The sequence below is a fragment of the Dicentrarchus labrax genome, unplaced genomic scaffold (assembly GCF_905237075.1).
Source record: "Dicentrarchus labrax unplaced genomic scaffold, dlabrax2021, whole genome shotgun sequence".
NCBI classification, from domain to species: Eukaryota; Metazoa; Chordata; class Actinopteri; family Moronidae; genus Dicentrarchus; species Dicentrarchus labrax.
Window position 1 is genome coordinate 25,027,436 of NW_026136711.1, and position 24,329 is coordinate 25,051,764.

The 24,329-nt window shown below is 38.6% G+C and overlaps 1 protein-coding gene across 15 annotated transcripts in view; it reads left to right on the top strand.

The window, feature by feature from the left end:
- The window catches only part of LOC127371610 (R3H domain-containing protein 2), a 61,205-nt gene that overhangs the window by 26,375 nt on the left and 10,501 nt on the right, over positions 1 to 24,329 (top strand). For 4 of the 15 annotated variants that reach the window (XM_051414505.1, XM_051414507.1, XM_051414508.1 and 1 more), the window contains 17 exons: positions 994 to 1,073; positions 1,683 to 1,841; positions 2,010 to 2,232; positions 3,751 to 3,792; positions 5,673 to 5,759; positions 5,932 to 6,076; positions 6,777 to 6,855; positions 7,553 to 7,612; positions 8,130 to 8,270; positions 9,081 to 9,189; positions 10,730 to 10,825; positions 12,078 to 12,127; positions 12,819 to 12,872; positions 16,040 to 16,275; positions 18,941 to 19,113; positions 19,479 to 19,577; positions 20,597 to 20,890. In XM_051414505.1, the coding sequence (XP_051270465.1) occupies positions 2,074 to 2,232; positions 3,751 to 3,792; positions 5,673 to 5,759; positions 5,932 to 6,076; positions 6,777 to 6,855; positions 7,553 to 7,612; positions 8,130 to 8,270; positions 9,081 to 9,189; positions 10,730 to 10,825; positions 12,078 to 12,127; positions 12,819 to 12,872; positions 16,040 to 16,275; positions 18,941 to 19,113; positions 19,479 to 19,577; positions 20,597 to 20,890 (1,824 nt within the window). In that variant the 5' untranslated portion in view covers positions 994 to 1,073; positions 1,683 to 1,841; positions 2,010 to 2,073. Of the gene's footprint in view, positions 1 to 993; positions 1,136 to 1,682; positions 1,842 to 2,009; positions 2,233 to 3,750; positions 3,793 to 5,672; positions 5,760 to 5,931; positions 6,077 to 6,776; positions 6,856 to 7,552; positions 7,613 to 8,129; positions 8,271 to 9,080; positions 9,190 to 10,729; positions 10,826 to 12,077; positions 12,128 to 12,818; positions 12,873 to 16,039; positions 16,276 to 18,940; positions 19,114 to 19,478; positions 19,578 to 20,596; positions 20,891 to 24,329 lie in introns of all 15 variants that reach the window. The other 11 variants (XM_051414506.1, XM_051414510.1, XM_051414513.1 and 8 more) reach the window with 10 other exon arrangements.

Here is a 24,329-nt window from a genome sequence, read left to right on the forward strand (position 1 = left end):
GTCCGTATGTATATGGGTGTAATGCCTGACATCAGAGTTACTTTTGGAGCCAGAATTCACCTCAAAGCTATTCTGTGTGATGTTATCCATGCTGGGAAAATGTGTTTCATTATGTAAACTAGGGGAAGTGAAGTGGGCAAGAGAGAATAATAAGAATAGAGATATGAGTATCACTAATATTTTTGTACCAACAATTTTGTTTTTGACTAGGTTATTGTTGCCCAAATCTAAACATGTTTTGTGATTTGTGGAAGTATAATTAAAAGGAGCTTGCAGCTAGAAGACGCCTAGAGGATTTAAATTTAAAATGTAGACTTATGTTGTACATTCAACTAAAGCTGGTCAGGTAAATGATGACTGCCATCCTGTTCTTGTCCTGCATTGCATTCTTAATTTTATGTTGAACTGCCAGTATGACAGTTACACTTAATTAGCTTATTTCAGTGATTCTTTGTGCAAGCAGATAAGGCTGGCAAATACCTCAAATCTGGGAAGATACACCACAGCACAGTTCTTAACTATTAGTTGTACTTGACTAAAGAAATGCAACTGTAGTTGGCATTACTAAACCTCCAGCTGAAAAAAGTAATAACAAACACTGCACTTGGTCTACAGCTTTGCCAAATGAGCACTTTATCTCTGACATATTGCTGCTAGTTTGATTTCTGGCAAAAAAAGAAAACCCAACACATTTTTTACTTGTTCTTTCTCAGAAAAAACACATTTTCCCATTCATAAAGAGGGATGCCCAGACTTAAGAAACCAACAATTCAAGCAGCGACAAAGTCAATTAATGAACAATTTAACACATTTGAGAAGATTAAACTGGACTCGAGCTTCTCTTTTATAAGCCCTGTGTGCCAGTTTCCTCTGAGCTTTCAGCTGCTTTGTCCTCCTCCCTGCTACAATCAGCAGCAGCAGCAGCGATGAGTCACTCAGTGTGTGTGAAACATGACGTCATCCGTGTCTTCCTCTTCTGCTCTTGGTGTTCAGGGCTCCTGACTGGAGGACAGACCATGCTGCTGCACTGAGCCGGAGGGAGAGAAACGAGAGAGGCCCCAGTGACCGCTGAGGTAGTGTGCCCCTCCCCCTGTCTGGCAGGATAGCTGCTAGCTCTTCAGTTCACCCGATTGCTGTAAATATTTTTTTTGTTGTTGTTGTGCATGTTGATATTGTTGTAATATTGTTGTTCTAAAGATGTATCTTTTAGAGCAAGTCTGTAACCATACTGCAAAAATTAAACAACTAAATACTTTGTTTTTTACAAAAAGTACAAAATTGCTCATCAGAGAAGTTTAATTTGCAGCTGAATCTCATGAATGGAATGAAAAAGGTTCTGCCTTACTTTAAATAGCTTGTGATCATTGCAGAAGAAACTAGAAGTAATAAAACAACCTTTTGGGGTTTTATTTTTTCCACATTCAGGTTTTAATTCAGCTACAAACCTGTTGTTTATGTATCAAATGGATGGATGAAACTTCCAGCGTGTTTCATATGTCAGAGTTGAATTGTCACTAGGGGCAGTGTAAGCACTATAAATGTCACATTTGTAGAGATTTGGCTTGATCATTTGTTCTGGCAAAAATAAAAAAATCTTTCAATAGTTAAAAGACCAGTCATTTAACTTAATACATTTGTAATTTTTCATACAAATTTACAATTTCCAAATTGTTTCCTAACAGCCCCACCTCAAAGGCTAAAGCTTGCTATGGACTGCGCTTCGCCCCCTGCTGCAGCCCAACCCAGTACACTACCTTAGTGGGTTCCCCTTATCTTCCTGTGTGTGGTTCCCATCCAGACTCACAGTACAGAGTCCAGCACAGATCTGGTACCACCTACAGGTAAATATTGTATTAGTACACTCTCACACATATGCTGTATGTGTCTCCGTCCCTTTCCTTCTGCTTTCTCTTTGGTCATGCATTGTCAAAATGTTTCTGTCCTTTGGTGTTTAAAACTGTCAGAGGCCTGAATTTCCCTCTAATTTTATCTTGCCTCTTTTCTCTTAGCCACTCCTGGGTTCTCCACCCAACCCCCTCCCCAACTCCCACCCTCTCCCCCTCCCCTAAGAAGATGTCAGTGAGCCTGACAACAGACATCCAGCAGGAGGGAGAGAGTGGGCCACTCATCGAGCCCTGCAGTCGGGGCAAGACCTCCCCTCAACCACTGGGCACCAAGGACGGGACAGGAGAGGGCCTGGAGCCTGAGGATAGCTCCTCACAGGATGCACAGGTGAGAGGAAGTGGCAATATAAGGGCGTTTTCACACCTGCCTTGTTTAGTTCGGTTGAATCGAACCCTGGAGCGTTTACCCCCTTGGTGCAATTTGTTTAGGAAGGTGTGAACACATCAATCGCACTCAGGTGCGGACCAAAACAACCGGACCGAGACCTTGTTGAAGAAGTGGTCTCGGTCCGGTTCCAAACAAACTCTGGTACGGTTCGTTTGTGGTGAGGACATGATCCAACCTCCATCCGACCCAATTGCAGGAAGCATTGCGCCTGTTTTGGACTAAACCACCTCCCGTAGCCAGCTCCGCTGTGCATGCTGTGTTGAAGACCACAGGCGTAACGTTACCTGATGGATCTTCGGAAATATTTTTGGCTGATGAGCATGTCACAGTTCAGGAGGATTAATGCGTGCCTCCGCCTGAACTGTCTTGATATGCGTCGTCGGCGACTCCAGTGCATCATGACATTATTTTCCAGCCTCAGCCTTGCCTCATTTTCAAACTGTACCGTTTGCCTACAGTGATAAGTGCAAACTATGTAATACACGATGACCAGGGCCAAGAGCAACCCGCGTAGTTGTCCCTCCATTGTAAAATTGAAAAGTGCCGCTCCTGAGTCTGCTCTTCTTTGTTTACTTCCGGGAGTTTTCCCGCATGGAAATTCTGACCAATTAGAGAGTGGTTTCCTCGCACATCACACATTTTGGTCCACTTGTAAATACTGCCGTGTGAACACAAACCAAACTCGAGGCCATATGCAACATTGTAACAAGTTGGTCCCTGATTCGGACCAGACGAACTATAGGTGTGAAAACGCCCTAAGAGTGCTATTAGGACTTTTTAGAAATAAAACAAATCCAAAGCAGGACATTAGAGACCTGGCTACAGCAAAACAAGCATTTGTATATAGCTGGTCCATCATAATGTGTCTCTCCTTCACTCTATATATACTCTATACACTCTATCTATACACTTTTAGTATAGTAGAAACTGACTTATTTCACGAATTTCAGTTTCAACTTTAGCCAACTTTTACATCCATTTTGGATTTAGTTAGATACAAAGACACAGCTAGAGACAGTGCCATCACAGTGATAATTATGTGTGAAATCTGTCAAAAGCACAACAACTGTTACAGAGGCACATACATGGTCAAGAAATCAAGTTTCTCCAGCAGAAATCTATTTGTTGCATGTTTTGTGCTGTGCATGAGTGAAACAGATTTTTCCCTGGCAGATAGGTTTAGTAAATCTGCATATCATATCTGTAGCAAGACAAAATCATAGCATTTATACAAACCCTTGGTTAATGCATTTACCATATAAAATGGTTTAATGTTTGGTGGTACAACATGAGCTTGGAAAACTCTTAATTTCTGCAACTGAACTACAGTGTCTGCTGGTTGCAATATTTTTCGAAATCAGTGTCTTATCTGCAAGACTAAGTGTAGTGTAGTGAATTCTTATGTGTATTTAGTGTGCACCGTATTATTAAAATTAAAATAACACCCTTTTCTTGCAGAAACGGGCTCCTAATCACAGCCATGGCAGGAAAAGGGCCAAGGTAAGTAATTTATGGTCATTGGTATTTCACCAGATACACTAATAATTTTCCATCAACTATAAAACCAGATACTCATCTGTCTAAAACTCACCCCAATAACTTCATAATCCTGTCCAATATTAATGTTATTATCATCTCAACTACAGTGGACCACCTTCTTCTCATCATTGGCTAAAAATATGTTTAACCCACCTACTTTTTACCCCCTCTTGACTGACCTCAGTAAGACTATGAAACAGTGAAATACATTTCAGACAGCTGATGAAGACTATAACCAGTTAAATACGATAAATGTTGGATTGCTAAATAAATAAGTTGTGTTTAGATACAGTGTGAAGTCTTGCTTAGACCTCTTGACTAGTGTTGCAGTCTCTCTTTCTGCCACACACTTGGAAAACTCTCAGCTGTGACAAAAATACACTGAACTCCTGTTGTCTCACTTATTTTCCTCAGTACATACAGTCTGTGTACATGCCCTGTGATACAACACTTCAACCCGGTTTGTGCCGCATAGGATATGCATCAAAGTTGACACTGTATGCATTCACACCACCTCTAAATAGCACTTCACATTGTATAATGCAGCTAAACGGCAGCATTCACCATGTTTGTTTTGGAAATTCCATTTAGTAGATAAATGATTTTTATGAAACTACTATTTTTATCGAACAGTATAATTTAAAAGAAGCTAAACCAAACACTGTTTTTACAAAATGTGCATAGGAGGAATTCATATTTTTTTATACTGTTGTCATTTTTTTTAAAACTTAAGTTTATAGAACTACGGGTATGAACTCTGTATTATTGCATAATTAGCCTCAGCTCATTGGCTACAGTAATTGTTACTTGACCTTAAATGACGCAAACACCAACAGTTGAATTAATACACATAAAGTGAACTTGCTTTGCGCTCAAAAGATATGCACCGACGTGTACTGTTTTTAGGCCTGTGTGCGTCTTTTTAAAGATGTCAAGGCAGTGGTTAGTTATACTTGGACATGAGAGTTCAACCCTATCGTTTTGTGTTGTGGGAGTTGCTTTCTAATGTGACATCCCATACTTAACCTTCTCATAATGCTTCTTGTAAAAAGGGATTAGATCAAATTGCTGGTATCACTGAAAATATTCTCAAAGATAGATGACCCTTGTTTCACTTCCTTCTTGGTTTTAGTACATAATCTTCAAAGGGGCATCATCCTAATCAGCTCTATTGTATTAAAGCACTGTGTTTTCTGCATGTCTCACTTCAGCTCCTCCTCCATTCCTCAGGGAACTCTATTATCAGTCATTATTAAAAAAAACAAAAAACAGCTGAAATTATGTTAAGAGGATTTTCTCCTTATCAAAACATCAGAAGAAAGAAACTTGTTACACGCATAGCTACACATCGTGGGACATTTAATATTGTTACACTTTATATTGACAGAGGGGTTCACTATTTTCCATAACATATTTGAAATATACAAATCCTGAAATCAATCACATATAGATTTTTTGTGAAAATTAAAAAAAATTCAAACAAAAATATGAAAAAACAGCTTGTAATAATGCTCCTTGCATTGCCAGCATTCTGTAGTTCACTTTGGTTCACAGTTTAATACTGTTTTTTACTTCAAAGTACTAAGTACAAAGTATTTTCGCCACAATTTATTTTCTTTTGTTCCTAACTTCATATTTATAGCAGTTGTTTTTAAGCTGTGACTGTTGGTAGAGGACCTTGTTTACTATAAACTACAATGATCAATGCTATTTTATAGCATGAATTTTAGGTGTGTGTGATACATAAAATTGGAAATGGGATGCTACATTTAAAACGGCGTCACTTTTAAGTGAAAATTCCTAAATTCCTTACAGGTAATATATGTGTGATTCTGTTTCAGTCTAATGCCAAACTGAAGCTGGTACGGAGTCTGGCAGTGTGTGAGGAGTCCTCTGGTCCGTTTTCCAATGATGGACCTCCAGAATCGGTACTGTTCCTGTCTCTAACCCCTAACCCCTCAATCCTAACCCGAGTCCATACCGTGCCGTTAGCATAGCTTGCAATTCTTTGTATGCAACTACAGTTTGTGAAGGATTAACAATGCTTAATGCACTAACCAAAAAATTTAGAATTCAAAATTTTACCGTCTTTTCTCATAGCAATGGAATGTCGTTTTCCAGGATATCATCCAGCTTCACATCAGCTGCCCATCTGACAAGGAGGAGGAGAAGTCCTCAAAGGACGAGTATGAAAATGAAGAAAAGGAAAAGAAGGACAAGACTCCACGAAAGATGTTGTCACGTGGTAAGATACAACTTTAGAGCTTAAATGCATTTTGTAGCCGTTGTTCTGGTCCTAATCAAACCTGTGTTAAAATCAGTTTTGGTGCCATTCTTGTTCATACACAAGACTAAAAGTTTAGTTTTATTTGTATTCGTTCTATCTACACAGATACAATGAATGCAAGGGCAAATGTTTTGGCATGGCATGACTCTTGCATGTAAATATTATGTCCACTGTATATTACCCAAACTAATATGATGTCAACCTAATTTCTCCAGAAGATAATGGGATCCCTCCCTCTTCTTTTTTTAATTACCCACCTCACTCCCTCTCTCTGCAGAGGCCCTCAGGCGTCATTAGACTCTGAGAGCAGCAGAGATGAAATGGCTAGCCCAACTGTCTAGTGTAGTGGAAAATTGTGGAAAATGATCCCCTGTATGTGTGTGTGTGTGTGTGTGTGTGTGTGTGTGTGAGCATAGAAGAACAGCAAGCGTGGTGTCTCATGCTATCTGCTTCTTGTGTTTATCCTCCCTGAACAACCTGAAATGTCATTGCTGGTGTTTTGGGGTGCCATTTTAGGAGCATTGCTTAACAGCAGTCTCACTCAACAGTTTCTAGCTCCCCTGCACTTTATGGAAGTGTCACTCTCTTTCCCACCCAGTCTCTCAACTTTATCTTCCTCTCTTCTCCACCTATTTACTTTTTTTTTTCTTTCTGTTAGACTCCAGTCAGGAATACACTGACTCCACGGGCATCGATGTTCATGAGTTTCTGGTCAACACACTGAAAAACAATCCCAGGTATGAGATTGACACCAAAGAATGACTTGTGCTCAGCTATAAGAACCGGAGCAAAAACATGAAAATGATGGAATAGAGCTGGACGTTAACATATTTGTTTATATATGGCAAAAATAAAATGAAGTTTGGTCCAACTGATTACCGAGATATATATTTAATGAAAGAGTTGCGTATTTAAATGTCAGGTTTTGATCATCTTTTATTCAGTATCTTACATCTGTTCTTGTATTAAAGAGCTTATTGGATAAATACTTTCAACATATTAATAAAGATGAGCAGGGACAAAATGCACTTGCATCTTCAACTCTCAGGTGTCATAAAGGGAAATGGTCTGGTAGTTGCCTTGATGACAATGTGCAATATGAATTAAAACATGCACCTGCCAATTCTAGAAGCACAACGTAATGCGCTGTCTGAAAGGGAAACACAAAAACAAATGTAGTACTATCCTGTTAGCAGGAGTCTCCCTGTAAGTTCAAGTCCTTGTAGATGAACTGATGATGGCATCCAGTTGTTTAAAGAAGGACTAATAAAAATACAGTTTAAAACATATATTTCAAAAGGATAATCATTGTAATAGAAGTATTTATTCCCTTACATCATGCCTTTGATCTCTAGTTGGTATGCTCACTGCACTGTAGTCACTGACCCGCTCCTCCCTCTGATCTCTCCCTCCCCCCCCTCTTTGGCCAAGCAGGGATCGAATGATGCTGCTCAAACTAGAACAAGATATCCTGGAGTTCATTAATGACGACAAGTAAGCCATGTTCTTCATAACCACTCTCTTGTATTTAAATTTAGCCCTTCTACATCCATTCCTGTTTATTTATAGATTGCTGAGGCAATGAGACAAATATGGCGAAGTTATAGTTGATATTAAGGGGCAAGTTTAGACTGGCAGTATTTCTGGCTAAGACTCTGTTTTCCCTTGTACCAGAATAATGTTATTAGACTTAAGTAATATGATTTGAAATAAGCCTGAAAGAAGTAAATCATCTATACAAAATGGAGCCAAATGAAGTGTCCTCAACGAGGGACATCCTGCTAGTCAAACATAACAGAATGTATTACAGGAGTTACAAAAATGACATAATCTGAGTATTTACCACTGTTCTGAAGAAAGCTACTGAATTAAGTGTTTTGCATTTGTACATAGAACAAACATAAGAGAGTTGTGTACTCAAATTTATTTAAATAAAAAAAGAATAACTTACTATGCAGTTAAGTGTTAAAATAAAAGTTACTTAAAGCTTTCTATTTTGTCTCCCCTGCAGTAACCAGTATAAGAAGTTTCCTCAGATGACTTCTTATCACCGTATGCTCCTGCACCGTGTGGCTGCCTACTTCGGCATGGACCACAATGTGGATCAGACAGGCAAGGCAGTCATCATCAACAAGACGGGCAACACACGCATGTGAGTGTAGTTCTTTGGTTCAGACTTCTGCAGCTGCAGTGTTAAAGACACATGAAACTTGATTGCATTTTCGTTGCGAAATGATTTAGCAACAATTCAGAACCATTGTTTGAGCCACCGAATAAAGATGTTAAATTTAGGATTTTAAAAACTGTTGATGAAATAATTAAACAATATTTGACGATAAATCTAGGGCGGCAACATAGGCGGCTGTTCAGTTACAAACACATGATTTTAAGTTTCCCGTAACAACTGTTGCATACAAACAATCTAGTAAAAATTAGTTTTACCAAATCTGTAAAAGAAAAAACATACTACAAATTTATGCATCCTTATTTTATTCCTTCTATTTTCTCTAGGCAAAATCTAAAATCATGTACAGTCCATGGTGAAGTTTGAGACAGTAGATTGTTCAGCTTAAGTTCTTCCTCTAATGCAGTCAAACGTAATGTTTTTTGGTTTATAGGGCTGCACAATTAATCAAAACATTATCGAAATTGCAATATGCAAATCGCAGAATCAATATGCAAATCGCAAGAGCTGCAATGTTTTATTGGAGGTAAAATGTGTGGAGAAAAACATCATTATAATTAAGTAATGTAGTGCTGAAGAGATGTCCTTGTCTATAAACCCTGTTCTCTAGATTTAAGAAATCATGTTTGTTTGGTACAGACCCCCAAAAATTAGGATTCCCCCATAATTGTGAATCCTATCGCAATTGCAGCATCTGTCAAAATAATCGCAAAGTGATGTTTTTACCGTATCGTGTCGCCTTAGTTTAAAGCATGCCTTTTTGTACCTTTTCTACAGCCCAGAACAACGGTTCTCTGAACACATCAAGGATGAACGTAACATGGACTTCCAGAAGAAATTCATCCTTAAGAGAGACGATGCCAGCATGGACAAGGATGATAATCAGGTAGGCTGATTTGTATACCATGACATTCGTTAACTAGATCACATAAGTTTTAAAATTAAAGAGTGTTTAAATGTTCCACTTTATGTCATGCTGGGATGTTTTTGTAGTTACAACCATTAGTTGTGTTGGGCATTGAGCAATAAAAAACTCTGCCGTAGGCTTGTCTCATGCAATCTCATAATGACCTTAAAACTAACCATTTAAGTCTGCATTTTCTATATAAGTGCTCCTATCAGATGAAACGGAGGCATGGTTTATTTTTGATGACAAATAAGCTGTTAATCAAACACTCACAGATTTCCAGTGGTGAGCCTCCAGACTATCTTAGCATCTGGAAGTAGGAGTAGTAGTGGGTGGAGTGACTTTAACAAGTACTGCAGCATCATCTTGACCCAGCCATGTGTTAATAAATAAAAGTAACTCTTTAATTATTTCAAACAAAGCTACAAAACTTAACTGATTCTGAATTTGTCAATGATAGCTATGAGTAAGAGCATACAGGGTTTGGAAAGTGATAACAGATTGCTGGTGGGTGTGAAACAGTTAATTCCAACAGAGATAATAAACTGGAGTGTAAAAGGAGATTAAACAATCTGTAGGACTTGGGGTGCCACTAATGCTGACATTTAAGTTTTCCTGTATGCACAATGGTTTTGCCTTTTGTTATATTTTTGATCATAAATTAAAGTTAGATTTGGAGATGGAGTGATACTCCACCACTAACAGTGTACTAAACTATTAATAGGCCATTCATATTCAGTAACTTGCATGTTCCTGGTATTATCTCTCAAAATGACAGTTTACAATTTTCAATTTTCAATGTATTTAACATCTCCTCCATAGCTGCTGATTTCCCTGTGTGTGAGCCACAAAACTCTTTAGCCTGGAGCAGTACTTTTTTACAAAGCAAAACTTGACTCTATCCACTGTGCTGTCAGACTTAAGATACACTCTTAAACTCTGCGTCTCAGCTATAAAACTCACAACTGCAACATTTTCTTGTACTTTTGTTAATACCTTGCTTTTACAGATGTGTAACTTTTTAGTGTCTGCGGTTTTCAATTAAACACTGAAAGCCCACATTTTCAACCATAGCAACAGTTTAACCATTATAATACAGAATAATAATAAAAAAAAATGTAATCAACTTTACTTGCTTTGTTGCTGTCTGAAGCACGTTTCTCACACTTCTTCATTCCTTCCAACAATGTTTGTTTGACGCTTTTCTTTGGCGCTTAATTCTTGGACATATTTGTTATATTCCTTTGTTTGATAATTCTTCAAGTGTCCTATCACGTCTTGTGGTGTTAAACCTTCCCACGCTAATTCCACCCCTCAAAACACTAATTTTACAGTTTCATTTCTGTGGTTTTGTTTTGATGACGGGCAGCTGGTCTCCCTTTGCGTGCTACTGTTGTTATCATGTGACTTGTTGCTACTTATCTTTACAGCAAGTGTGGCTATACATGTATTCACATAATATTTCAGCATTTATATTTTTTTCTTCACCCCCAATATGATTGTTTTTCCAAAATGTTAGATCCGTGTGCCACTGCAGGACGGGCGACGTAGCAAGTCAATTGAAGAACGAGAGGAAGAGTATCAGCGGGTACGAGACCGGATCTTTGCCCGAGAAGTAAGTATTGGACCTAGACAGGGTAACAAATGCTGAGACACATTAAACATACATTACACATTAAATCACAATCATTTCTCAATCATTAGCTTTTACCTCCAGCTCATTTGACTAGTGGGAAGTCAGTATTTCTTAATTAAACAAGAATAAGATCTGTTTAACAACTTATCTAGTGATTCATTGTTATATTTATACTTAAAGTCAGGGGTTTCCAGTGTGTTTTTCTTGTGACCCATTAATCAAAAAGTAAAAGTATTAAAAGTTTTTTTGTGATTGTTGCGGGCAAAAATCCTTGATTATGCGGCACATTTTCTTAAAAAATGCGATGGAGTATGCAGGATATTTATCCAATTTTCTGTAATGAAATTGCGGGAACTTACAAAAATTGCGGGAACTTGCAAAAACTGCGGTTTGGTGAAAAAGAGGGAAAAAAAGTGATTTCCCCCAACACCCTGTTCTCACTAGGCTACTACCTTCATGTAAAGAGTAATTTCTTATTACTTCCTATGATAAGCAAGCATACTACATCACAGAAAGTGCTGGGAATATTTAAGTTCTCATCTTGTTTTATTTCAGACCTTAATAAACACATGGCTCAAACTTACAAAACATTGATGAGTCAAACAAGTTCTGTAGCTTTACAAAAGGAATATGCTACAACTTCTGTAAAAATTAATAAATAAAATATGAGACTGGTTTGCGGCCTTCATCATGGCTTCATCGAGGGGCTTTGCAGCTTTTTGATGATGATCACGTCGCGTAATTGCGTCACTTCATAGCATTCCCGTGGTTGCTCTTGTGTGAAGTAAACATTTTTCAACTTTAAGATATGTGACTTTTCTGCAACGAAAATGCGGGGATTATGAAATCATGCAAGCCCTGCATATTTTGCGTGGACATCGGCAATTTATGCGGCGAAAGTGCGGCGTCTTTGAAAAAATGCGGCCCCCGCATAAATACGCGGACTTTGGCTGATTATGCATTGAATTTTGGATCGCATAATCGCGTTTTTCTGGAGGGACTGATTAATATGAAGCAATCACTATTTGCGACCCACTCATCACACTGTGCATGTATCTGAGTTTTGAAAAGGTCACTTGAAGAGTGATTTTTACCTTCTCAGAATTATATTGGACCTGAAGAGGTGTTTGGCAAGAAAAGAGCAAAGATTACAATAACTTCTGAATGGTTTATATGAAAAAAGGTTGGTCTAAAGTGCTCCTAGATGAATGAAGCATTTCATAATGTGCAGGTGTCCTTTTTTTTACAGTCCTCTCAAAATGGATACATCAACGATAACAGGTAAGATGATGAATTCTACTGTAGACTCTATTGTGTGCAATTTATAAGACTTGCCACCTTTTCCTTTAAAGCTACAGTTTGTTTGCTAGGTTTCAGGTACTTAACGTAGGGGGCCCATAAACAGATTAAATATTGATTCTCTGTACAAATCTGACCACTTACAATAATCTAGCCCCTACAAATGTCTGAAAACTTGACTTAAAAAATCTTGTAGTTGTAAAAGAGAATTTACATACGTTTATTTCCTTTGTTTTATTCTTGTCATTGCTAGGCAAATAATCAACATTCTGATGTTTCTCTATAGGCCAGATTTTCAAGGGTCGTTTTATGCTACACTGTGAGGGACACACTGTCTTTGAGAAACATTTGTAGGTAGTGGAACAAATGTTTTTTTTAGAAATAGGTTAGCTCAGACAGCAGTTACAGTCAGCTTCCATCCCAAGGCACCCTGGCCATTGAGGTTGAAAGATTAGGACATATGCTGAGAGAAAAAGGAAGCGTGGGCTTTACAACAGTCAAAGTTTCTGCCTTGTGTGCGTTTTCTTTTCTTCTTCTTCTCAGGGGTAAAAGTTCTACACTGTGCCTACCTTCACCTCCCACCCCTCCTTATCCCACCCTCCCCTGAACCCCTTCCTGTTCTCCAATCCAGTCCTGTAACCCTAGCATTTTCTCCTAATGTTAACCCCAACAGACTTTCCACTGAGGGCTACTGCTCTAGCTCTCAAAAGAGGAGGCAGATCTTTAGGTATTGGGGTGCTGATGACTTGTGTGTTGCCATGCCCATTTTTTGAAAGTGGTTTGGTGATGATAGTGGTGACTTGTGGTGGTTTTTTATATCTTTGCTTGGCGTAGTCTGCTGATTGATGGCTATTCCAGCACTGCACCGTGGGGCTTCCCATGGCCCATGCATGGCTGCTTTGTGGTTTCACTGGGGACTGATTGACCTACTTACCCTTCCACCCTTTCACCTTCAACTACATTTTTGATATATAAAGTAACTGCATCACTTCCACAGTAACCTGTTTGTTTTGTGGTTGACTTAGTCTTGTAGTTTTTGTTAGCATGTCACCTGTTGCATAGCAGCACATAACTCATATGTAAGAAGTACATATATGCAATAGTGCTGTTGAGCTGACAAAAAGAAAAAAGGAAACATGAGACTATAATGAAAAAAAAAACTGTTATCTTGTTATATTTAGAGTGCAAGAGGACTGTTCTCCATTAACCTTTTGATGTTCATCACAATTTCCCGGAGCCCAAATTCATATTTTTATGTGGCTTTTTTTTCAGTAATCAAATTCCACATGAAGATATTTATCAGGACTAAAAAAACTGAAATTATTCACCTTTTAGAAGCTCGAACCAGTGGGTTTTTGGTACTTTTTCTTTAAAAATTACTTAAATGATTAATTGATTTAATTGATTAAGTGTTGTTGAGACACCAACTATGAACTGCAAGCGTCCCCAGTTAGAATCCGATCAGGGACCTTTTTTGAATCTCGCTCTTCCTCGTTTACCGTAATCTTCCTACTATTGCTAACTAATAAAGTTATACAGTGCACAGAAAAATAATAATAAATGATTGCCAAATATTTTCTGTTAGTCGATTGACTAATCTTTTTATCTCTATAGTGCAACAATATATACAGTTTTATCCCTTTCATTATGTAATTGTATGTAATAGTCGTTCTGATATTTGTAAGCATTATGTCTTACGTACAGAATGTTATTGAGTCTCTAAGGTTAGCTTTCAGATAAAGTCCTCTGTTTTTCCCCTTTTCTTTTTTATATTAATCATTATATTGTGTAGTTGTAACACTTACATTTTTGTGGTCAACCTTTGAACCATCCAGTTATTTGTTGATTTCTTTGTCATCCCTTTAATTTGTGCTGCTTGCTGAAATTTCATTAGAGGTTGGCATGTAATCTCATATGGTATTAATGTTTAACGTTTGAAGTTTAGAATCTTAGCATGATCTTTTTACATTTCGCCCAAAATGTGCTTAAAAGCCCAAGCCCAGCATTCATATAGTGTATTGGGTGTTAACCTTCACAGAATACATGCTGTTAAACTAAGAGTGCCATAAAACCACAGACTTGACTTAAATGAACCAAAGCAAGAAGTTCTTTTGTGAGACTTTGGTTAATTGAGCCATCTAATAAAGACTGAGGGTGATAGAAACGCATAACAGCAGCTTCCCGTTTGTGCGTGCGATGCGGAATGCTTTCATGAAGAGAGAGTCGAGATGAATTATCATGTGATCAACAGCAGAATCCCTCCTCCCGCTCATCCTGCTCTCATCTTTGTCTGCAGAGCCAAGCGACTCCCTTTACAGAGAATGGCAGAGCACCCACCCTTCCTTAAAATAGGCTGTGCAGGGAGAAGACTCAAAATAGATCCTCCATTAATTACAGTCTCTCTGAAATATTTATCAGCCACAGCCACCTTCAAACACCACTCACTATCACTATGGTTTCACAACCCATACCACATCCCTGTTCTCGTCATGGAGATTCCCACAATCAGCCTTACATGTTTTGAATTAATTTTACTCTTGTCCTCTCTACACGGACGTACTCAGTTCATGTCCCTCTACCAGTTCTAAGAGGATGAAAAAAGCAAGTGTTTACAGCTGACTTGGCTGGTTTTTGTTTTGTTTTTTTTACTCTGCTATTCTCAATGCAGAGCCATAGGTCTCTGTTCACCTGCAAGGCTTTCTATCTACATTCAACTTAATGCCAAACCACAGTATGTATAGCATATGTTGTTTTTTTTTTATTTAATTTTTATTAAAATGTGGTACAAGCACAGTAGGATGCCTTCAAATGGAACAATAATATTCTTAATGCTGACATGTCAATGGCAGACCCAACCATTCACTTGTGATGGAGGAGTTTCCCCAGAGTGGTGGTTACGCTTACAGTGTGATCATTGGTTTTCTTGGCAGCTACCCTTATCCAGGGTGACCGCATCACAACAACTCAATAAGTGTGTATTCAGCAATATAGTTCAAAGAACCATAGTGGTGAACCAGTGGTAGCAAGTGGTTATTTTGTAGATAAGTGTGTGTGAGTCTGAGTGTTGATGTACATCTGCTCTTACTGTCTGAGTGTTGATGTACATCTGATATTAATTTACAGGTTTATGTGTATCTTGTTTTCATGTCATTTCTTGTCTTTAATACAATGTATTTTAAGCGCATGTGTTACCTTTTTTATCTGTATTCAAATGTATAACACGTATATATGCAAGTACTTATTTTTAGAAGTCCTTTTTATGTGAATGTCGTCTCCAGATTTAGATGGGTTGTGATGGTTTGTCTCATCTCGTGTCACTGTAGTATCCTTGATTGTCTGGAGCATCTTTTCTCCTCCCGCATGTATGTTTTCTTATGTGGATGGATTTGTATGTGTGTGAATGTGTGTGTGGTTGTGTGTTTAAAATTGGAAATAATATTGTTTGGTGGTCTGTTGCCTGATTTTTGTATTGTGGTTTCACTAAACCAGCCAATATGCATCTGTGTTGATTGCCCTGTCCTAAAGCCTGTCACACTGTGTCCACAGTACCTCTTGATGACCTTACTGTGCTCTTCTGCTTCTGCTCTCCCCCTCTATCCTGTTTTGTCTTTGTCTATCCTTGTTTCTGATTCCACCTACATTGCTCTCTGCTTCAAATTCTCCTATGCACATCTTCCCTTCATATATTTCTCACCCTACCCATGTACATTTTTGTCTCACTCTTCCTCTGACTTCTTAATCTTCAAACCTGCTTTCTGTACACATGTCTCATTTGCTACTTCCTGCCTCTCCTCACTTTAACTCTCTTGTCACCTCTGTGCCTATCCCCATTTTATCCCCTTCATTTCATCTCTTTGTCTTTCTTTTCTTCCTCCCTGTTCTGTCTTCTCTCAGAGGGAACCGTGAGAGCTCCAGCCGGGCGTCTAGCAGTCGTCAAAGCAGCACAGATAGTGACATGAAGTGCCTGGAGCCACGACCCTGGAGCAGCACCGACTCAGACAGCTCCAACCGCACCCTACGGCCACCCGTCACTAAGGCTAGCAGCTTCTCTGGCATCTCCATCCTTACCAGAGGGGATAGCCTTGGCAGCAACAAAGGCTCACAGGGAAGCTGCAAAGGCTCTCGCTCTGGTAAGGACTGTGGAGGAAGTTGAGGAAAATGGAGAGACATTTAGGTCTTTCTAATGTATGTCATTAAGGCTAGCATTATCTAACTTGTAACATTAGCTTTTACTATTTACTGTAATTATTGCTATTTAAGTGAAGCAAGCACAGCATAAAGAAGTGCCTAGCCCCGAGTCATGTAAGCTACGTTTTACCGTGTAATGTCGTAATGTAGATATAATGACTTATGCTCATTGTCGTTCATTAATAGAAAAAAAATGGTATACTACCATATTGCCTGAATATAAGATGATCCCATACCAAGTTAATTTAGTAATTATAATTTAATGAAGATACAAAACACTAGACTAGTCCTGTTGGGAAAGATACTGCTGGTCCAGAGAGCAAGTATTCCTCATCCTTAAAGCCTTTTCTCTCAAAAAGTGTAACATGATTTATTTCGAATGAAACATTTGGCTAATCAGAAAATTAGAATATTTCTTTAGCTTGTCTGTAGGTTACATATTCACACATTCTTTTCAGGCTCTTGGAAGCAGTCAATCAATTTTCTAGCTGTTTTCCATTTACTTTTTGAAGTCCTCATTACAATATTCTATGACACCAGTTACACTTGCTTGACAGATGGTTCACAGATAAGATGTCAGAAGACACTGCCACATTTTCACTAATTAGGAATTTGTTTCCTCCATTACACAAGAAGTCGGAATCTCCTGCAGGTTAGACCGGGCGAACTAAACTAAACTAAACCTCACAGGCCTGACAAAAGGTAGTTACAGCATGTGCTCGGACAGAAATAGTTTGTATGATATCTTATTCAACCACATCTAAAATTAAATGTGTTTATACTTGTTCTGAACGACCACACAAGGAGGAATAACAATCCAACCGTTAAGGATAGGCGAGAGACACACTATTGTTTAAATATAGGGGTGAAGCACACATTTTCAGTCTCTGCTGGAAGTAATTGTTTTTGTGAGTTTTGCCAGAAATCAGACTTGAGAAAGATGTATAGGGAGGGGGTTTCCAGAGCTATTTCTCAAAATCTGCCCATACCCTTAAATGCACCCTTTTTTTGCCGATTTTGAAACACTTCAACCGGGCAGCTAACAGCTAGTAAGAGCCGTGCTCTTACTACTGGACATGTGGAGGTGCAGAGACTTAAAGGAACTCTTCATGGCTACAGCTAAAAGCCTCTGCTGTTAAAAAAAATCTTCACTCCCTGCTCCTTTTCTTTTCCAGTTCAATTCAATACAACAAAACTTTACCTGAAAGAATTCTTTAAAAATATTATATAATAAATAAATATCAATAAAATTGGCTGACATGAGACATTAATGGCCATCATTTATTACAATTTATTTTGCTATCTTCAAGTCACACTACGTTAAGGAAAAGTGCCCACACTGTGAGTCCACCCCCACCACCCACCCTTTTCTTGAAAATCTCTTGCTCGCTCCAGATTCCCATCAGCTAGTATCAAAATGTGTGTAATGCTTTACTACTGCAGTTTCTTCACATCTTATTAGTGAAGCCTGGGCCAGTGACTTGAATTTAGAGATCTCAGCAGAGTTCTTACAAGTTGATGCATATAGACTACATAACGCAAAAACAAAACTCAATTACATCTTCCAGTCAGTGTCTACTGAAACAATACTTGTTGCTCGACTGAAGAATCACTAGCTCATCTTTTCAGTTTTTTCCCTACATTATATAAATTTTGGACTGCAATTTTAGAATGGCTCTCAAAAGCCCATTCCAGAGACATTCAGCCCAACAACAACCTGGCCATCTTTGGATGCTCTGCAGATACTTTTGAGCTGCTGTACAACATGCAGATTGCTCTGCACCTAGGAATGTTGGTTGCTAAGAAACTTATTCTCCTGACCTGGAAGTCTACCACACCACACCACACCAGCCTGCTTTGCACATTGGCTCAAAGAGATGTTGTCTATTATACAAGAGGAAAGACTGTCTGCACAAACCCAATACACAGAATAGATTTGAATTTGGGGACCTTTTGGGCTTTCTTGTCCCAGTGTCATACAACCCCACATCCAAAGGGGACTATTCATGTTATCATACCCTGCTCCTGAGATGTTACTCTTAATACAGCATTTTTGGAAAGATTATTTAGACAATCTTGTTTACTGTCTGTTTAACCTTTTTGTTTTGTTCTGTGTTCCACTTGTTGTTGTATTTTCTTTGTATAGTTGGGTACGTCCTATATAGTATATTTTTTCATTGTAAAATTCAAAACTGTAAATAAATTATAGAAAAACCTCACAGACAGACGCTCTACAAACAGACAAACAGAAAGTCACTAGCATCACAACATTAAAGGTACAAATAACTCATAATGCAACACTGTACAAGCCGGTGCTCTTGCCATTCAAAAAGAAAATCTGATGTTGTGAATATGTCTAGTCCTTGAATATAATATGAACTCCACTTTATCAAATGTAGTATCCAGAAAAAATCATCATATATTCAGGCTAATATGGTATTTTGTTTGCAAACTGTTTGTGAGCTAATTTAACATTGCCTGCAGGTTAAAACAAACAGGAATGACTTGTTACTATAATTAAGCATCATTAAACTAGAGAGAGATTTCACCCGCTGGAACGTTAACTTGGAGTATATCTATCTATCATGTCTTCTTGTGTATCACTAGGCCTGCCCCTTGTCAGTCCTGATGTGTGTCCCCCACCTGCAGCCTCCCAGTCTAGCCGTAGCCTACTTCCCTGCCCGTCACAACAGCCACAACCGCAGCCTCAGGCTCCGCCTCAGACTGCCCTGCTGCCCACCCCACAGCAACACCCCATGGGCAACCACATGATTGCTCAGGTATGTACCTCCTTTATGTAAACCATATCAGTAAAAATGAAGGCACACTTTCAACCAAATAAATGTTAGTTGCAGTCAATGACAGCATATGTAATGACAGCTATTTCCTCTTGTTTCTCTCCGAGTAATGCTAATTGCATTTCATTTTGATCAGTTTTATTGCTTTGTATAATATTTAGAAACTAAATGAGATTCCATTTCTATCCATCTTTTCCTCTGTCATCTAACCCACATCTTTCCTGTGTCTTCATTTCTCTTTATTCCTTTCTTATCTGTCTGCTTCTTCCACCATCCCTCTCACTGGCTTGCTCCACACTCTTTGCTCTGCCTATTTATTTCCTCCTTCTTTCTGGTGGTGTGTACAGCCGGTGGCGTCTCTGCAGCCCTCTCAGCCTGTCTCCTACTCCAGCCCTTCCTGCCCCCAGGTTCTCCTGCCAGTTTCTCCTCCCCAGCAGTACACAATGGTACTGACACCTCTTGTAGCTTCATCTCTTAATATTAATTTAGCTGAAGACTGCATTACTGACACACTCACACATTTAGCCATTGCTGTATTCTGATAGAAACTGTTGCACTTTCATACCCTGTTCTCATTCATATTAGTTTGGCATTTAACCACATCTGTGCCTTTCAGGTAGCACTTTCTAAACAGGTTATATACAAATCTGCCCTTGCCTGAGACTTAACTTGGGTCAAGATCATCTGCTATTCCATGTGCGTGTCTGTATGTACGTCTAGTACTGTGTAGTGTAGTTGTGTGTTTGTTGTGGTTTATTTTGATAATGCCAAGCACTTCATATTGAAGTACATGTTATGGTAGTTGCTGTTAATACAGTTTATAAGGATGAAACAATGTAACAGGGTTAAAAGATTTCAGTAGAATTTTAAAGAAAAAAACCCAACTATTTTAACCATATATTTTGGGAAATATGTTTGTTTTCTGTCATACCCACAGTCAGGTGTGATGTGGGATAATAACTGCAGAATTGTGTCCTTAGCTTTAGGACAATCTAATCTAGCCACCATTACATCCAGGAGTCATCTTGGTTTTGTACAGGATTGCAAAAGACAAATCCTTTAATACTCCTCTCTCCAGAGCTCTCTCACTGTTACTAATTTAGCAGTATGGCTTTAATGATCACTACCAATCTCAGACCGAAAGTGGCACTGACTAGAGGTCTGCAGCCCATTTCAGGTCATGACCAATAACTTTATATACAGCCATAGAGTATGACCTACAGCTGTACAAATCTGTGGCTGATGTATACAATGACTTACTCTAATGCACTTTGTAATGAATGGTATGAATTAAAAAGTGCCTTAATTTTAAGTCAATGTGTAGATTTCTCTTTCTAGTTTGTTTCCTAGTAAATGGCCAAGAGTGTCTGCTAGTTTATGGTCCACTATTCATACTAATAATTTTGTACTTGTATGTAGTGTAATGGCTCTAACCCACCAATGACATCATTCCTATTCCTCCCAGGGAGAAGAGCTGGCACCCCAGTTCAGCCAGATGACGCTGAGTCGGCAGGGCTCCAGTGAGAACCCTGAGCCTCCCCCCATGTATCAGGCTCCTCCCACGGTGTTATCCCAGCATCCCCCTCCTCAGACCAGCTACATCATGGCTACCACTGGTCAGCCTATGCCGCCTCCTTCTGGCTACCAGCCCGCCACTGGACACCCCCATCCTCCACCTCCACCACCTCCGCCATCCCAGCCCGTAATGCAGGCCCCACCTCCCCCACAAGGTTACATGCAGCCTCCTCCACCTCAACAGGTACGCCTCTCTTCTGAGGTTGTGATAAAGGCATCAGACATAGGATAAAATCCTGTTCTCAACTGTTTTCAGGTCAGAAAGTGATCCCTATATTTATCATTTTATTGGCTTTAAAGGACCAGTGTGTAGGATTTAGTGGCATCTAGTGGTGTAGTTGCAGATTATAAACCTGTAGGAAACTTAAAAAAAAAAACAATGGTTTCTTTCTTCTGTTCTGGGATACTGTACAAACATGACTGTTTAATATGGTGGCCTCCAAGGAAGAGGACCCACTGCCTCTCTCACAAACAGCTCATTCTACAACAATTATTATTTCCAGGTGAATATACAGTAATGAAGACGGACATTTCTGCCAATAGATGTTCCTAAATGTTACACACTGGACCTTTAACATATGATAAATGTATTTTTGTATTATCACTATAAAAGTAATTAACCCCAGGTTAACAAGAAATGCCGTGATATTGTACCCTTCCTTTGTATTTCAAGTCAGGCTTCAGAGGGAAACTTCGAGAAAAAGTATACATGAGACGACACAGAAAATAAAACATCATATATTCTGGGGCCACCATACTGGACAAGGTTTTTTAGAAGTGGTAATTTAATATTCCACACATGTAGGGGGTTTCCCTTGTTTAGCAAGTAATAACAAATGTTTAATAAGCCTAAGAGCATTAAAAGTTCACACAGGTCTGGGAATCCTGGAAAAGAGATGATACTCTCATTTAAAAGTCTCTCAAGGTAAAATGTTAGCAGTTAAAACGATTGGTGGAGTCTGATTTACTGAAGAGGAGTTGCTTAAATTATTGAAGAAATCCAAATTTGTGTCAAGGGAAATTTGGAGAATCATCCATTTTAAATATTATCAATGCTGATGCTTGTGGATCTCTTCAAACCTGTGCAGAGACAATTTGAAGAACAATCCTGACTTCTTCAATGCTCTCAGAGGGCACATTTGAGCACTTATTGCAGGAACGCCATGTCAATCACACTGTAGTTGTCGGATCATAAATGTGTTGGGATGATTGTTAAATGCACAGTACTGATATTTTATCAATTTTACAGTGCAGTTATTGTGTGTAAGGGTGGACCACATGGACAGAATTATCACTGCAGTGATCACAGCATTATCTCCTTATTATGTTTGATTTTAACTAGTATTCCCAGATTACGGGGGGTTATGTGCAAGGAAGGTTATTATAGTTAACTAAAACTAAACTACAAACTGAAACTAGGCCAAGACTTTAGAATAAAAACTAACCGAAATTATATTGTATACTTTGGTTTTAGTCTTTAGCAATTTAGCCAAATTTGTCAACACAACAAGCATAAGATTAGGATGTCTGCATGACTGTCAGTGTGTTTGTATTGTAATACAGTATACCCATTCTTAACTTCTTAAATCTTGCCCCTCAAAATTTCCCAATTTTTTTTTAACTGAAACTAGCACTGAAACTAATAAAAACTAAACTAAAACTAAACATTTTAAAACAATTAAAGCTAAACTGAACAAACTCACTCTTGAAACTAAACTCAATTGAAAACAAAATAAAAACTAAAAATGTAAAACTATAACAACTCTGGTTTTGTGCCACACTACTTCTTGGCCAGATGCAGTGAGCTGTAGAGGTACTGATCGGTGTATTCCGTTACCTTTGGACAAAACCAGGCTAGCCGTTGGCGCATGTTTCCAGTTTCTGTGCTAACTGGTTTTGGATGTTTTTCACTGTTCAGAATGATGTACATTCATAGTTTGTTTTCACATTCTGAAGAGTGTAAACTCTCTATGCTCACCCTAAATCTGTACACAAATATGATGTGGAAACTTGAAGCTTCCAGTGCAACTACACGAGAAATCCCCACACATTTCTATATTCATAGATTATTATGGGTTTGTGAATGAGGGACAACAATGTGACAATTAAAACATTTCTGTAAAGTCGACTCAATCCGGCTTAATCCTCACTCCCACCCACATTATCGGCAAGACCCCTCTTTGCTTGCTTTCTGGTCCCCCACATCCAGAAAGGTTGAGATTCCCTGCTTCAGAGCATTCACTACACTATATTTTGCGAATACAAGAGTAACATTAATGCTGTGGACAGATGCAAAACCACAAAGAACTGATGAGATAATCCGTATAATATCTGGCAACAGAGGACTTGAGTGATGTTATGTTTTTTTTTGGGAACTGCAATGTGTAGTGGAAGAATTCAGGTATAAGAGTTCATTTCTTGAAATTTTTATTCCTATCAAACACACTAACATAATCTCTTCCCTCTGATATTTGCCACTGTGGAAGATCATGTTCCTCATACCTCACACCTCATATTAATGAGTGTTAATGTAAAGATTTGTTGATGACAGAAGGGTACACAGTGTGATCATCACTGCACCTTGTTAACATACAGATGGAGAGAAGAGACTCGATTGCTTTCTTTGAACACCAAGTGAATATTATGACTGTCTAGTTGTTGATGTTAATTTCCTATAATGGAAAAAGGCAATAAGAGTCATTTCTGATCCATCTCTTAGCAATGCATAACCAGGGAAACTCCAAAGTTGGTTAAACAAAGGTTACGCAACAGCACAATTCTCTCTCTGCAGTAAAGATCTACAGGGAAGTAACTAGTGTGTAATCCTAAACTACAGAACTACGTTTTCTGGTGTGGATTGTGTCATAAAATAAACAGCCGCCAATATAGTTTCTCGTCCGTTTCTCTGTGAGTAATCGTTTTTTCCTGGTAGAAGGAAGTAATAACTGGTGTTGACAATGGCTCAGGTTAGCTCTCCTCACAGTAAATACATTGTTTGTATTTAATATGTTACCAGCTGTGGCAAAGGTACACCACTCGCCTCTGGCGACAAAATCACCAGTAAATGTGTAATCACAACCTGTGCTGTTGTACCACATGTCAATTAATGACAAAGATAGAAGCTCTCTAGAAGCTTTCAGTCCTCTGTAAAAATGTCAATGCTTTATTTTAATGGTCTGTAATTTCTGAATACATGTCTAGTAATTTAAGTTTCCTGGAAAGAATTTATTTATTTAATTTGTCACTGATTACACGGAAAGTACACATTTCTGTGTAAGAACTACTTCATTAAACCCAAGAAAATGTTCTTTCATTATTTGTTTATTTTTGGAAATATGTTTAATTGCAATGCATGCCTGTAGACTCATTTAACGCTTTTTGCATGTTCATCTGACCTGCTGCGCATCATAAGATAACATGTAACCATAATAACTATGCAGTGATTGATAAATGCCACAAATTGCAGAGTTAAGTGCGACATATCGGTGATGTGATTCCTGTGAAGTAGCAGGATTCACCCAGTGGGGAGTTTGGTCCTCGCACTCAGAGCACTGTGCATCACCTTCACAAGCTCGGTCTCAGTCAGTCAGCTAGCCTGTCACATTCTTCCAATTGCAGAGGCG